Source organism: Juglans regia, chromosome 13 (genome assembly GCF_001411555.2).
Source record: "Juglans regia cultivar Chandler chromosome 13, Walnut 2.0, whole genome shotgun sequence".
In the NCBI taxonomy this organism is placed as follows: Eukaryota; Viridiplantae; Streptophyta; class Magnoliopsida; order Fagales; family Juglandaceae; genus Juglans; species Juglans regia.
The window spans coordinates 3,542,603-3,557,716 of record NC_049913.1 but is presented as its reverse complement, the minus strand read 5'-3'; the positions used below and the strand labels follow the sequence as shown (position 1 = coordinate 3,557,716).

At 39.2% G+C, this 15,114-nt stretch overlaps 1 protein-coding gene across 1 annotated transcript in view; it reads right to left on the bottom strand.

The window, feature by feature from the left end:
* Positions 1–15,114, bottom strand: part of LOC109007076 (phosphatidylserine decarboxylase proenzyme 3-like) — a 47,426-nt gene that overhangs the window by 2,837 nt on the left and 29,475 nt on the right. Inside the window, exons 12-20 of the mRNA XM_018986602.2 lie at positions 14,656–14,767; positions 13,741–13,841; positions 13,175–13,222; positions 11,722–11,868; positions 10,122–10,217; positions 9,947–10,021; positions 9,757–9,849; positions 8,918–9,004; positions 8,782–8,832 (exon numbers count right to left, since the gene is read on the bottom strand). Coding sequence (XP_018842147.2) covers positions 8,782–8,832; positions 8,918–9,004; positions 9,757–9,849; positions 9,947–10,021; positions 10,122–10,217; positions 11,722–11,868; positions 13,175–13,222; positions 13,741–13,841; positions 14,656–14,767 — 810 coding nt within the window. The remainder of the gene's footprint in view (positions 1–8,781; positions 8,833–8,917; positions 9,005–9,756; positions 9,850–9,946; positions 10,022–10,121; positions 10,218–11,721; positions 11,869–13,174; positions 13,223–13,740; positions 13,842–14,655; positions 14,768–15,114) is intronic.

The window sequence follows — 15,114 nt, the reverse complement described above, 5'->3', positions numbered from 1 at the left end:
GCAGAGCACGACAAGTGGCAGGCGAGGAGGGAATCTCAGGGCCATTTCTATTTTCTCTTTCTCTATCAAAGGGTAATGAGGTGGCAATACATCGAGCAACTGAAGGGCGAAACTCTTATCTACCAAAACTTGCAAATCTATGAAGTTTTCCATTGTTCTCCACCAAAGATTACATGAAACCTTCGAAGAGTGGCTTCAACAGCAAATTGAATTGCCATGGAAGCTTTCTTCTCATCGTTGATTTTCTTTATTTCCATATCCTTGCTTTCAAGAAGAGATTCTGTTAGCTTCAGCTTCTCCTCAACCTTTGACAGCTCTTCAATAAGCACTTCAACGCCCAACGGCCTTTTCTCTAAGTCATTCGTAGAACCACAAGGCCTTTATCTCTGCCTGGGCCTCATCGTCGAGGTTACAGTTGAGGCTAGGCCTCAACAATGCTCTCCCCTGTGACAAGCTCTTCCCTTCCTTAAACGTCCCGACACCATCAGCGGCCACAGCGATGCATGAATGTACATTGGCTCAGCACTGCCATTGCTGGCGTATGTCGTTGTCACTGCTGTCTCAGGAGCCAACACTCCTACTTTGGACTCCTCCGCCATAATAGCTGATCTGACAGACTCCACAATTCCAGCTGTTTCAACCATAGAGATTTCAACCGTAGAAGCAGGTTCTCCTTCTTCCTGTACTGCACACATCTGGTCCTGCAACTTGTTGGAATTTTCTATAAAGTTGTTCACAAATTGCTTTAAATTTTGCTGGAATTCTTTGTGGCCTTGCTGTGTGTTGGGATGGTGTCTTGATTTCCAGTAGAAAAAATGCCATAACACAAGTTCGCTCTATTGTTGCTCGAGCGAGTCTCAAACATAGAGTTCGCTCGATGCGAGAGCGAAAGTGGGCTTGAGCAAAGGTCAAACAGAATGTTCGTTCGATGCACGCTCGACACTCCGTTCAAGAGAACTTATGGAAATTAAGTCTTCTCATGCTGCCCACTATATATATGTAATGTTATTACATTTAGGAAAAGAGAGAGAAGTGAGAGCTGTGGCCAAAACAAAGAGACAAGAGAGAGAACTCCTTTTGTGAGATTTGAGAGCTCATTGGGTGTATTGGGGCTTTTAGGATTGAGGAGTGATTTCTCTCTTGTACTCCATTTTTGTGTTAGTGAATTCCTTGTGATCAACTCCGCCAATGGACGTAGGCTGTTGCTCAAGCCAAACGACTTATATCTTGGTGTTCTTTATGTGATTGTTGAATTTGTTGTTGTCTGTTTCCGCTACTCTACTTCTAGATCGTCCCTAGATCTCCATCCACCATAATACTGTTTGCTCTACTAGTTCCATGATTTTCTGGAGTGATGCAAGAATTTCTTGCATATTTTTGTAAATTCTTGATAGCATGGAAACTGGTGTCTCTCCGATACCAATTTGTAACACACCCCAAGTGTTTGGCAAAAATACACAAAGGAAAGCTCACTTCGAGGGGAGCACCTCCAAAATAAAGAAGAAGAAGAAATGAGGAAAGAGAAAATAACTTTGATTCAATTTTTGCATGCCATTACAAGAGAGATGTTCCACTACATATACTGACAGAGCCCTTAACAAACTCATGGGCCAAGGGCCAACACAATTAATAAAAAAAAAAAAAAGGACATAAGCATAACGGATGTAATAAGTAGAAAGTGGGCCATGGCCCAACCCCCACTTATCAAGCTAATTACATACTAAAGGCCACAGGCCGACTCCAGCAACCTACCCAAGCCCACCAAGGCTTCGGCCCTCTACTGTCACTATAAACTGAACTATGGCAAAATTCAAGACAAGAAGAAAGTTTTAACAATATCTATTTTAACATTAAACACACGCAATAAGTCATCACCATGATTACACAAAAGTTAAAGAAGTTCCCGATATCGCAGAAGTTTCACCTAGAAAGATATAAATTCCATTATAAATACTTGTATCTAAAATTAAAGGGAACACAATATTCTTTTCCTAAGTTTCCTAATACAAGGCCATCCTTGAATCAACATTGTCTTGTAGGGTGACGAGTAAAGGATTCTACATTTCAGTTTAAATCTATTCTTCAACCACTCTTACTTTGTGCGATTAATTCTTCAATAAAATGTGTTGAGAGAATCACCAAAACAAATGAAAAAGGAAAATTAAAAAAGAAAAAAACATATATATACACATATATAAATGAATGCTCTAGGTTTTGAAACTAACATATTTTTTTGATAAGTAATCAAGGATATTATATTCATAGAAATAGGCAAAGCCCGAGGACACAGGAAGTATACATGAAGAAATGCCTAGTTAGAAGTTACAAAAGAAAGAAGAATATCATGGATACTAAGTCCGTTACAAACTGTGGCCCCCGCCCATGAGAACAATAATTTAAAAAAGACAACTTTTAGCTCTTCTAGTGTTCTCTCCTGGTCTTCGAAACATCTTGCGTTTCTTTTCCTCCAAATACACCAACACAAACATATTGGTACCAACCTCCAAATTGCCGCTATCTAAGAATTGCCGTATAGTCCTCTCCAGCTTGCGAGAAAATCCACCAATCTACACGGCATAACCCAAGACAATCCAACTCTTGAGAAAAAATCATCCCACATGCCCTTGGCCATCTCACAGTGTAAAAGCAGATGATCAACTGACTCCCCATGCTTCTTGCACATCTAACACCAATCTAGGACAATAACCCGTTGTTTCCTCAAGTTATCTGTGGTAAGAATCTTGTCCAACGATGCTGTCCAAACAAAAAAGGCTGCTTTTGTTGGGGCTTTCGTTTGCCAAATGCTCTTCCATGGATACATTGGCTTTTCGGGATTCGTAATTTTTTGGTAAAAAGATCTGACAGAGAAAATACCTTTCTTATTATTCCAAAACATCTTATCTCCAGTGCCCCCTGATATGCTTGCAGAATATAATGCCGCAAAGAACTCTGTAATAGGTTTCAACTCCCAATCTTGGGCTGCCCTAGTGAAGTCAATATTCCATTGCGGGGAGCCATTTGAAAAGACCAGAAGATCGGTGATCGATGCCTCCTTTTCTCGAGCGAGCGCAAAGATAGTAGGGAAGGTATCTTGTAGGCAATAGTGACCACACCAGTTATCAGACCAAAAGCGGACCCGCGAACCCTCACCCACAACAACATATTCATGTCCACGAAAGGTCCCCCAAAGACTCCGAATGTTTTTCCACAACCCCACTCCATGAGTGCCTCGAGCCTCATTCGAGCACCATCCTCCCCAAGCTTCCCCGAACTGTGAATCAATAACGGACTTCCATATGGCCTCCCGTTCGGTTTGATACCTCCACAACCACTTACCCAACAGAGCTTGGTTGAATTTCAACAAGTGGCGAATCCCCAAGCCTCCCCCAGCCATTGGGGTACAAACTGTTGGCCAATTAACCAGGTGGAATTTGAACTCTTCCTCCAATCCCCTCCATAAGAAGTCCCTTTGTAGCTTCTCAATGCAGTTAGCCACCTTTGTAGAAAGTGGAAATAGAGACAAAAAGTAAGTGGGTAAGTTTGAAAGAGTGCTTTTGATCAAAGTTAACCTACCACCTTTCGACAAATATAGCCTCTTCCAGGCGGCCAATCTGCTCTCCACCCTTTCGATCACATTATTCCAAATCCTCACCGATTTAAAAGACGCATCCAAAGGTAAGCCAAGATACTTCATAGGAAGCGAAGTTATCTTGCATCCTAAAGTAGTAGCTAAAATCTCCACATCGGGGACAACCCCCACTGGCACTAATTCTGACTTTGCAAGGTTGATGCTCAAACCGGATACAGCAGCAAAACAAAGGAGTAACGCTCTCAAGGCTTGAACCTGGCTATGGTGTGCACCACAAAAGATGAGTGTGTCGTCAGCAAAAAGCAAATGGGAAATGTTGAGGTCACCATTCCCCACCGCAAAGCCATGGAGTAACCCCCCATCCACCAGACCCTCAATCATCTTACTGAGTGCTTCCATGACAAATAAGAAAAGTAAAGGAGAAAGCGGATCTCCCTGTCTCAGGCCACGAGATGAATTGAAGAAACCCACCGGTGTGCCATTTACCAAGATAGAGAAACGAACTGAAGATATGCAAAATTTTACCCATTTTTGCCATTTCCCCCCAAAACCACATCTACCAAGTAAGTAAAGTAAGAACTTCCAGTTGACATGATCATACGCTTTTTCCATATCTAACTTGCAAAGTAGCCCGGGTACTCTAGACTTCAATTGACCATCCAAAACTTCATTTACGATAAGTACTGAATCAAGAATTTGTCTACCTTTGACAAACGCATTTTGTGGTTTTGAGATTAGTTTTTCCACCACCGAGCTCAATCTATTTGCTAACACTTTGGAAAGAATCTTGTACACCCCATTTACAAGACTTATGGGGCGATAATCACTCACTTCCCTTGACCCCACCTTTTTAGGGATAAGGGCTAAGAAGGTGGCATTGAGAATCTTTTCAAAGCAAGCATTAGCATGGAATTCATGAAAAACTTCATTATATCTTCCTTGACCACCTCCCAACAAGCTTGAAAAAATCCCATAGTAAAACCGTCCGGACCAGGAGCCTTATGGCTTGCCATACCTCTGATAACCTTGCATACTTCCTCATCTGTAAAAGGCCTCTCTAACCACCCTGCACTCTTCTAGTCTAATGTGGAAAAAGACAAACCATCCACTTTCGGTCTCCAGTTGTGTTCTTCAGATAATAGGTGTTGATAGTAATGTTCAATGTGATTATTTATTATCAACTTATCTGAAGAAATTGCCCCATCCACCATCAATAAATCAATAGCGTTGTTTCTCCTGTGAGAGTTGGCCATCCTATGAAAGAATTTCGTGCATTTATCCCCCTCTTTAAGCCAGAGCACCCTTGATTTATGTCTCCATGAAATCTTCTCCATCAAAGTTAATCTTTCAAGATCAGCCACTAGCTGATTCTTTCGAGTTTTTTCAAGTTCAGAAAGAGTTCTGGCCTCCTCCTCACCTTCCAAACCCTGTAACTCCTCTACAAGAGAGCGCCTCTGTTGAGACACATTACCAAAAACTTGCTCATTCCATTGCTTCAGATCCTGTTTCAGTGCTTTCAACTTTTTTGCCAAAATGAAGCTTGGAGAACCTTGGAAAGTGTAAGAAATCCACCATTGTCTGACCCTGTCCACAAAACCATCAGTTTTAAGCCACATATGCTCAAATTTAAAATACCTTCTACCCCCTAGATGCCTCCACAGTCTAAAATGATGGGGAAGTGATCAGAGCATAAACGAGGTAATCTTCTTTGGACTACATCGGGGAAGTGCGACTACCAATCAGGAGTTAACAAGAATCTATCGATCCTCGACCAAGATGGGCAATCACAGTTGTTGGACCAAGTAAACGTGCCTCCTGATAGTGGAAGGTCCATGAGCTCTTGTTCTGATATGAAATCAGAGAAATCTCTCATGGCTGAAGAAATATGAGAAACACCCGACCTTTCACTTGGGGAGCGAGATATATTGAAATCCCCCCCGATGCAACTTGGTAACTCCCACCAACTTAGGACTCCCGCAAGTTCTTCCCACAAAAATCTTCTCTCTGAGTCAATATTTGGGCCATACACACCAACAAAAGCCCATTTAAATCCGTCTTCTATATTAATAAAAGAACATGCAACCAAAAAATCACCCACACATTCCTCCACCCTTTCCACTGCCCTTGTGTCAAACATAATTAGAACTCCCCTTGAAGCTCCTTTGGATGGTAGGAAGGACCACCTGACATGTTGTCCTCTCCATAGGCTACAAACTATTTGTATTGTAATATCTTCCAACTTTGTCTCTTGTAAGCATATGATATCCCCCTTCCATTGACGAAGAAAATTTCTGACTTGGAGCCGCTTGTTAGGATCATGCAGCCCCCTCACATTCCATGATACTATTTTTGGCTTCATGGGACAACCATTTTACCCCTTCCCTTACACCGCTCTCGATGAGAGCTCTTCTCTCCCTCATCCTCTTTCATTTCCCATGATAGTCTTTTGAGTTCTCTTTCCCTCTTTTTGGCCGAAGCCAAGGAACGATCAGATTTGGGTTGAGTATTCATAGCCTCAACGGTTGTGAGAAGGGCCAAAAATTCAGCTTCAAAGTCCCCGTAAGAAATTCTTACCATATGCTTAATGTCTATCGCCATTTATATAACCCAATCTGACACGTTGGGATGAAAGGAGTAGAGAGGAGTAGGTTCATCCTCCCCTTCCTTGTTTGCCGCAAATAGCACCAAAGAACCAGCTTGCTCAGAAACGACAACCTCTGCCTTCTCCAACAAACGACAATCAACTTGTTCCAACGTCTGGGCAGCAACCTTCGCTGCCATGGAGAGGGGAACCAGCTCAGAAGGAGCCGAAGGCGACGACAGAGCCACCGTCGGAGGACCTGGCTTCTTCGCATGGTCCTGAGCCACTGCCGGAGGACCTGACTTCACCCCCAAAGACTCGGGAGGTAGGCCAGACCCTGCCGGCGACCAAGTCTGTACCACCTCCATGGATGACGGCCCACCCGTGAGCTCCCCATGCGCCATCGAGCCGATCTGCGATTGCGGATCTTCCTTTTCATTAGTTGCCGTCGCAGGGGACTCCGTCGCAGAGGCTACCGTCGGGAGGGGAACCGACGCCGGAGTCTCTGTCGCACGGGTTACCGTCGTGGGCCTAGTCGAGTGCGCCGGTCCACTCTCCAGGGATGAGCCCTCAACAGGCTCAGCAATTTCGACCGGGAGAGGGGCCTCAGAAACGGGCCTAGAGGTCGAGCCCTTCTCAAAACAAGGCCCAGGTTGTTTTCTCTTCCATCCCATACGGTTTGGACTTCTCCAGCCCAATCCCACCTTACTCTTACCACTAACGGGCCTGAGAAACTTCCGCCCAGCAATAGAGGCCTGGCCTTGGCCCAGGCCCAAGCCCAGCCCCCACCCTTTATCAAAAAGGGAGGTCAGGAATTTTAGTTCCTTCCTAACTGATTTTAATTCCTCCTTCACCCCTGTAACCTCCTCTTTCAAATAAAACAGAGCCTTTTGCAAGTGGCTTTCCTCTGTGCAGCCGTTTGACAGTGACCCACTCTCCATTTCGGGTACAAACTTGTCAACTTTCTCTGCATGTACGCGTGATTGGACCCCTGCTATGTTATTTCCAGACACCACCATACTTCTCCCCACCCCTCCCAACACAGCCTCTGCATAGGACAGCCCCACCTTCTCCTTCCCCTTAACATTTTCTCTGTCCAGCCTTGGCAAAGTAGGGACCTGCTTGGTCGAAGCAAACCTAGGCAAAGCTTTCATCAACTCTAACGAAAAAATCTTCCACCCTTTACCTTCCACCCCTTCCTGGATCGCCAAGAGACCTCGGCCACCTGTGCCACCACCATAATCTGTGACTTCCAAAAAATGCCCATATGCATTAAGGTGCCTATGGATGAACAAGGCTTTAGCACCGAGAGATAGTTCTTATAAAAAACCTTCCTACCCCCTGAGAGAAAACATTCCTCTACTGTGTTTGCCAACCAACGAGCACTGGCCAGGTTGAGGATTATCTCTTTGGTGACCTTCCTACCCCTCTCTATGATACGACATTGGTTCCCTCCTTCCATGGACAGAACAAAGACCTTAGGGCAGGTTTGGGACATAAGACAAAACACAAAATTCTCATCTCATCTCATCTCATCATTACACATTTTTTAAATCCCCATACAAAATATAATAAACAATTCAATTTTTTCAAATCCCAATACACCTTTTTCAAATCCCAAAACAATAATAATATTAAAACATAATATTTTAAACTTCAAAACAAAACACAAAATTCTCATCCCACCCCCCAAACCTGTCCTTAGTCTCTATTAAAAGATGCTTAAGGAACCCCATTCCAAACTCTAACAACAGAAAGAATAAAAGAAAGGCAACAAGGACCTGATTCCGGCGAGAAGAAACCAGAAACAGACTACACAACCCAAAGTGTACGGAGAGAAAACATATTACTCAACCCCGGAAACTAACATATGAAAGTATCATATAAAGAAAATGAGACATATTAATAGCTCTATAAAACTAAATCATAATAACATATGGGAGGCATATAATACTGATTTTGGCAACACAGCGAGAACATATGAAGATGATTGCAATTTGCACAAGATTCTGCAAATACAAATGTAGTCAATAATATAATTCCTCAGAACAGCCGTGTTGTTTTTTAGTAGCAGAAAATTTTATTGTTAGAAACACGAAAAGCATAGCCCAAGTACACAGAACATATTCGAGACACTTGATTGAAAAATAGGAAAAAGATAACAAGAAAATTATGAAAACTCAGCCAATTACAATCTGGCTTACTTAACAAAATCATTAGTTTTGGAGAAAATATTTATCATGTGTGCAAATAAAATTGAAAATTAATATCATTTTTGTAAACCGAGAACAATACACCAAGTGCAAAAACTTCGGTCAAATGCTGAAAAATTAAAACTGAGATACATATCAAGTTCATGTATACAAACGAGTACTACCTGATCATCATGCATATTTTTTTTTTTTGCCCATTTACGTACTAACCTGAGTATGGTTCTAATAATGAAAAACTCAGTATCAATGACTTTATTTGATAAGTTAGTATCAATGACTAATATGTCAAATGTCTCAAAAAATTGCATTGGTTCTTCTTAGGATATAAAAATGAAAGTAAATAGAACTTATACCACTTATAAACTTTAAAATTAAAATTCAAGCATTCTTTTACCAACCTTCTCGAAAACGCAAATAACCGTGCTTCCACCAAATGAGAAATATCCGAACTGTACAAGACAATAAAATACCAATCAGAAAACCACTCCAATGCAAAAATAATAAATAAACAGGATCAAATTATGAATCATAAACCTCGTCTCCCTTCTTGACATGGTCGCCCTCCTTCTTTGAAAAAGTGATGCTGCCAACCATAGTTGCTCCTATTGCAACGAATGCCACCTGTAGCCAAAATTCGATACTGATATTCTAATATATCTCTCCAGGATTTGCAAGGAATAAACTGATCGTTTCTCTCCTATATAAACAATAACTATATTTCTTTGTAAGTAATAGAAAATATAGAAAGCACAAGCCGATCCTTCCACCCGTTCGGTTTCTTTAACTCTACATGGAGCTTGAACTGCCACTTCTGCAGTTGCCTTCAATTTCAAAATTACTTCTTAAGTGCTGCCTTCTGAAGTAGAGGTGACAACTTATTTCTCTAAGCAAACACAGCTCAAAAAAATGGTGAACATGAAAGGGGAGAAGACCCATGAACTATAAGATTGACAGAAGAATGTGACCAAACATGGGTGTCAGGGAAATGCCTTGGCAGCCACCCAATTCATCACGTTCAATTCAAATTTTGAGAACTTGAGCATAACAAGTTCTGAGGGAAATGAAACCAACATTACTAGGGCGTGGTCAAACTTGAAACCAGATTGAGCAGAAACAATGCCAGAAACTGATCATAAGAAAGTGATGTGCAAGGCAATGTTACAGTTGAAATAACTTAAATAACATAGAACATGACCAGAAATGATATCTGATGAGTCACTTGGTTTTATCATTACTTTATTGATGAAGTCAATAGGCATGGCCCATGCACACAAGACGTATACAAGGGAGACACTTAAGTAGGACTTGGTTTTATCATCATAAATGAGAGAATATTTAAAAAAATTCAAAGACAGATGATTGCATCGACAAACCTTTCCAAAATCCGTGGTTGAAATAACTGATACCACTCGCTTGTTCTCAGTGAAGACATTACAATACTTGCTATTCACAGCAATGGGGTTAACCTGGGTAAAAAGAAATGTAAGCCAGGATTTCTGACAACAAACAAGAAAACAAATACAATTAGAATGTGGCTTTTATAGTATAGATTTGTCCATGTACCGTATATAAGCATCCAGGTATGTTTACAAATTGCTCAACAGTTCCAGAGACTGGAAAATGAAAGCGATGATAATCCTGAAACAATTGATAGGTGTTGAAGTTTAAAAGTTGATTTGGATTGAGTTTAAGAAACATTCACAGTACAATGTAAATAAGGAAAGATTTTGAGATATACCTGGGGTGCCAAACGAAATATCACTAAGGCTCCATCAATAAAAGAACCGGTAGATACATCTTGTCCCAAAAGGCCTTGAATTGAAAACTTACGACCCTAATATTAACCCAGACATCAAATTAAACAAGAAATATATTAAGAATAAGTGCGTGGAGTATTGCAATTTGAAGAACATAAACAAGTTACAGTTACAGTTTCTTGGTGACGTATATAACAAGTTTTCCTGCTCCCTCAATGCAAGTTACACATTAGTGAAGCAACATCCAGACTTTCCTTGGTGATTTATATAACAAGTAGCTGGGAGAGATGAAGTGTGGCTAGATGTCTGGATTATATGCTGGAACCTAATGAGTTATGAAAATTGCAAGCACAATGATACAGCCTCATTGAAATGTGTAGTTCCAATACTCAGATGGCAGAACTCTCTCTCTCATTCAAACAAGTTTTTCGGACAAAACATGTTGAGTTTAAGTGCATGTTTGAATTGTGGTGGGTAATTTAGCTTTTAGCTTAAGGCTTGTAGTTGCAGAACTCAAGTAATAAGCGTTACTATTAAAAAGTTATTAACCGTTTGAAAACCATATGTTTCAAACATGTTACATTTGTTTGGAAACAAATTTAAAAAGTGTTTTTTGATGTAGAAATGACATAAAAGATCATTTCGTTTTTTAAAGATCATGACCATATCCTTGATAGAAATCAAATTTTATAATAAAAAAAGGACGAAGGTAATCTAATAGAATTTTCAGTAAGTATAATGAAAAAATTCCTTCAACGATGCATAAATAAAATAGTAATACAATTATGCATAAGATAAGGGCAAAGTTGTAATTATGTAAAAGTTATATGGGTATTTTTGCCCATTGACATTTTTTTAAAAGTGTAACTGCGTTCCGCAATATCCGTAAAAGTGTGTTTGATTTTTCCTGGAATGTAGTTTTTTTGCTTTTTTATATTAAAAAGTACTTTAATGTGTCAACCAAACAACTTGATTTTATTATTAAAGTGATTTTAAGGCTATTTAAGCATTTTTTTAAGCCTACTATCGCAACCCAAACAGGCCCTAAATATTCAGGAAGCTTCTTTTTTATTCTGATAAATTATAGCCATCCCCAATAATTTGAATTTACTGGAAAATGATTACTTTGGGTGGCTCCTCACGTGACCCTTCGTTAACTGTTCATTTTTAGATATAATACTGGGTGTTGCATTGTATCAGGAAGCTCAAATGCTTCAACCTAGAATGCTAAGCTCCAACACAATAACCAAATTACCATTTGCCGAAAAAGTTCAAATTGGAGAAAAGATAAGGTTCAAGCTGAAGAACATCCACTCTATAAATATGATATATCTATTTTTTTATACGTTCTACTTTAATAACATGAAAAATTAGCACTTATTCCAAAATTTAAGCTATTATGAAGTTGGTAAAAAATTATATATCTAATAAAACTGGTCTTTGTCGCCAATATTAGAAATTGTCAACCTTTTAAAAATGGACTACAATATCTGCTACCAAATGTGAGAACCAAGAAATACTCAATAACCTTCATAAATCCTTTAGATGCAAAAATCTTCGATGCCAAGTGGTAGTAAGTACCTTAATCCAAAATCTTAGACTGTCATCAGCAGATTTAAATGCCATTAAACGACTATCAGCCGCACATATCGCAACATCATCGCGTCCGACACAGGCAATTGGTCTTGCATCAGGCTTTAACTCTCTTATGAAAAACTCATTAAAAGTCTACAAGAAATGTTCAAAAATTTATGTTGGTCAACAGACTGAAATTTCAAAGCTGCTAAAAAAACGGATTATGACATCACCGTTCAACTGCTAGATAAAAAGAAACAGGCTGATTCTCTTTCAATGGCAGCCGAGGGAAAATCAAGACTTATTCTCTTTCCACCAGTTTATTCCGTTTCCAGTTTTAAAAAATGATTTATACAGTTAATAAGGGATGATGCAGAACAAGTCATGGATTGAAAAAAACTGGCAAGAAAATACTGATCCAAATCTAATTGAATTTAGTTGCAGACTATAGAAACACCTATTTCTCCCAATATAATGCCTCATAGGAGGAGTAGGATAACTCCTTATAAAGACCAGGATGAGTTTGTTCCTAAGCCGTATGAGACTTCTCAACATGCCCCCTCACGTGTGGGCCGGTATTTCCGGTACCATCATCGTGGGTAGGTCGCAGGAGCCCATCATCGGTCATAGGTTAACATGTCTCTAAAACCATATAGAAACACTCATTTCTCCCCATAAAAGGCCTCATAGGAGGAGTGAAGTAACTCCTTATAAAGACTAGAATGAGTTTGTTCCTAAGCCGTGTGAGACTTCTCAACACAAACAATCAAGACTCTGCTTTGAAAAGGTTGACATAAATCTCACCAAAGAGGAGGAGCTCCATTTTTTAGCCTAGGAATGGGGTATTTACAACAGCATTCTTTTATTATATGACAAACAAAAAACAGAGGCAAACTCGCTTGATCCTCTATAATTGAAACTTGACAAATAAGATAAACACAAAGGAAACTTCATCTACAAAGACAATAGAAGCAATCTTCAAAAGACTCCAAATGGATCATGTAGAATGCGATCAACAGAATGCCAATGGACTAAACACATGAACAAATTCTGCACCATAGTCACGTACTTTAAAATATCCAAGATTCAAATGTCAAAACCCTTTTACAGAAGCTTAACATAATAGTACTACTAGCAGCCTTATGTTACTGTTGAAAACTCAGAACAAATAAATAGCTCTTATTTTGCCTCTAAAAACTTGGTAACAGGTTCCAACACAGATATTAGTGGTGAAGAGACGAAACTTGGTATCAATGTTTATTGATGAAAAGCTAAGAGACAAAAGTTACAACACATTCGTAACTATCATCCATTAATACATCTCACCAAAGAAATCAGCACAAAATCCAAGTGTGAAAATAAGGTTAAAATAATTCAATTAGTGGTGAAGAAAGAAGCAGAGGCTTTTTTACTGTGTGAAAATAAAACGAAGTCCATTTGTTTTGAAGTCCAAACCTACCTTGAAATACTCCACAGGGTGTTTGATTTCAGCCCGATTTATTTGATCCTGCAACATAATGGTTAAATCCTTTCGTTTATAAGAAGTGTGTAGTTAAATTCAATCACTTCTAAGCAAGCCATAGCTCAATGAATTTATCTAGGCAAGTGACAAGTTTGATATATGGATGTATCAAAGAAAATGTTTAAGGATATACATGCTAAGGCAAAACACTTAAAGCCTTCAGTCCACAATGAGTCATTTCCTTTTTCATGCTTTTTTTCTTGGATAAGAAATTTCATCAATAAGAGCGAAAGGCACCCTTTTCATATATGGTTCATACAAGCCATTTCCTTAAAACCACAAAGGAAGCAGTAACCAAACACTCTAAAGGTAAATTCTGATTTTTAAAAGCTTAAGCATCCATAAGGAATCCCCACCAAGCACAGCCTCCACTATGGATGCTCGTGTTATTGAATCAAGTGTGGCTGCATCAATTATAAACTTAATGCGGTCAAAACCAAATTGTAGTGTTCCCAAAGAGGAAAGAATCATAACATTTCATTGAGTGATAGATATTATCATGCCTTAAAAAACTCAAGAAACTTCGGTATATCTTTAGCAGATTCAGCAGAATTCATTTTCTTCCCCTGCTTTTCAGAGATCCTCTGTAAGAGCTCCTTTGCCCCTGTGAACAAATGACGCTTCAAGGAAATTTGCAAACAACAAATATTTTTATGCGAGAAAGGGTGAAAATGTCAAGAAAAACCAGAAAGAACAAGAAGATTGTAAAACAAGGCTGAACTAGCCTTACTTCTGATTGAGGCCAATCCCAATCAAACATAAAGTACAAGGCCAACAGATTAACTATTGTGTATATACTGTGGTTTTCTGTTGGCTCTTGAAATAGCAAAAGGCATTTACAAAAATGGATTTATGTCATAGTCTGAGCAGATATAATTTTGTTATGCACATATAATTAAAGAAGTACCCACTATCAGCCAAGAATCAAACAAGAATGCAAAAGATAGTAGTAAGATGCTAGAGTGATTTAAGCTATCAAAAAAAAAAGATGCTAGAGTGATTTAACCACATAACAAGCCATGCATTTTGACTGGCAAGACTAGAAAGAACAACAATAAATTATTTTTTTTGAGAAATTAAAGGTAGCAAAAGGACAGGATTAGAAACATCAACTAGATCAGACAGCATCTGAAAGGAAGAAGTCATGCTAGTGCACGGGATAAAAATCTGCAAGACAAAAAGACTATCATCTCCAAGCAGTTAAGATAAAAGCTTAGTTGAGTTAATTAGATGATTAATGGCAGCGATTTCATAGAATTTAGGGAGCAACTAAAGCAAACTAGCAGGCAGATAATAGCATAGGGATCCTCAACAATCCAGGTACGGTTTCATTGAGTTCTGGAGGCAGGTGCAGATAATCCTAATACATATTCCACAACTTGATTTTCGTTATGACATTTACAGGCTTCACACAATACCTGTGTTAATTAGGCCAAGACCAAATTTTGACTGGTAGATAGCTCTCATCGACAAAACAATCTTTCCATCAATTAACTCTTCCACAAGCCTCTTTGTCTTCCTATCAAATACCTAAAGGCAATAAAGTATTAATTGATAAAAAAAGAAAATGTAAACTATGAGTCCAGAATTATGGAGATGTGATGAAATGATATCAACAGTGTAGATGCTGAAAGAATTATGATACACAACAAAATATTACAACTTACCCACTATTGAGGAATTCTAGCCTTTTGTTATTAATCCACTGTCCCATTGGATGTCAGCCACTCTGTGCCCCTCTAGTTTAAGTTTCCAGGACTTCCGCTCTTTTCTATTTCTCTAACTAGGAGCATTGATGTATACTCCCATTTACTTCCTTGTTATGCTTGTCAATAAGACTTATCTTACTTATCAAAAAAGTTGTTCTATTTGGGTTT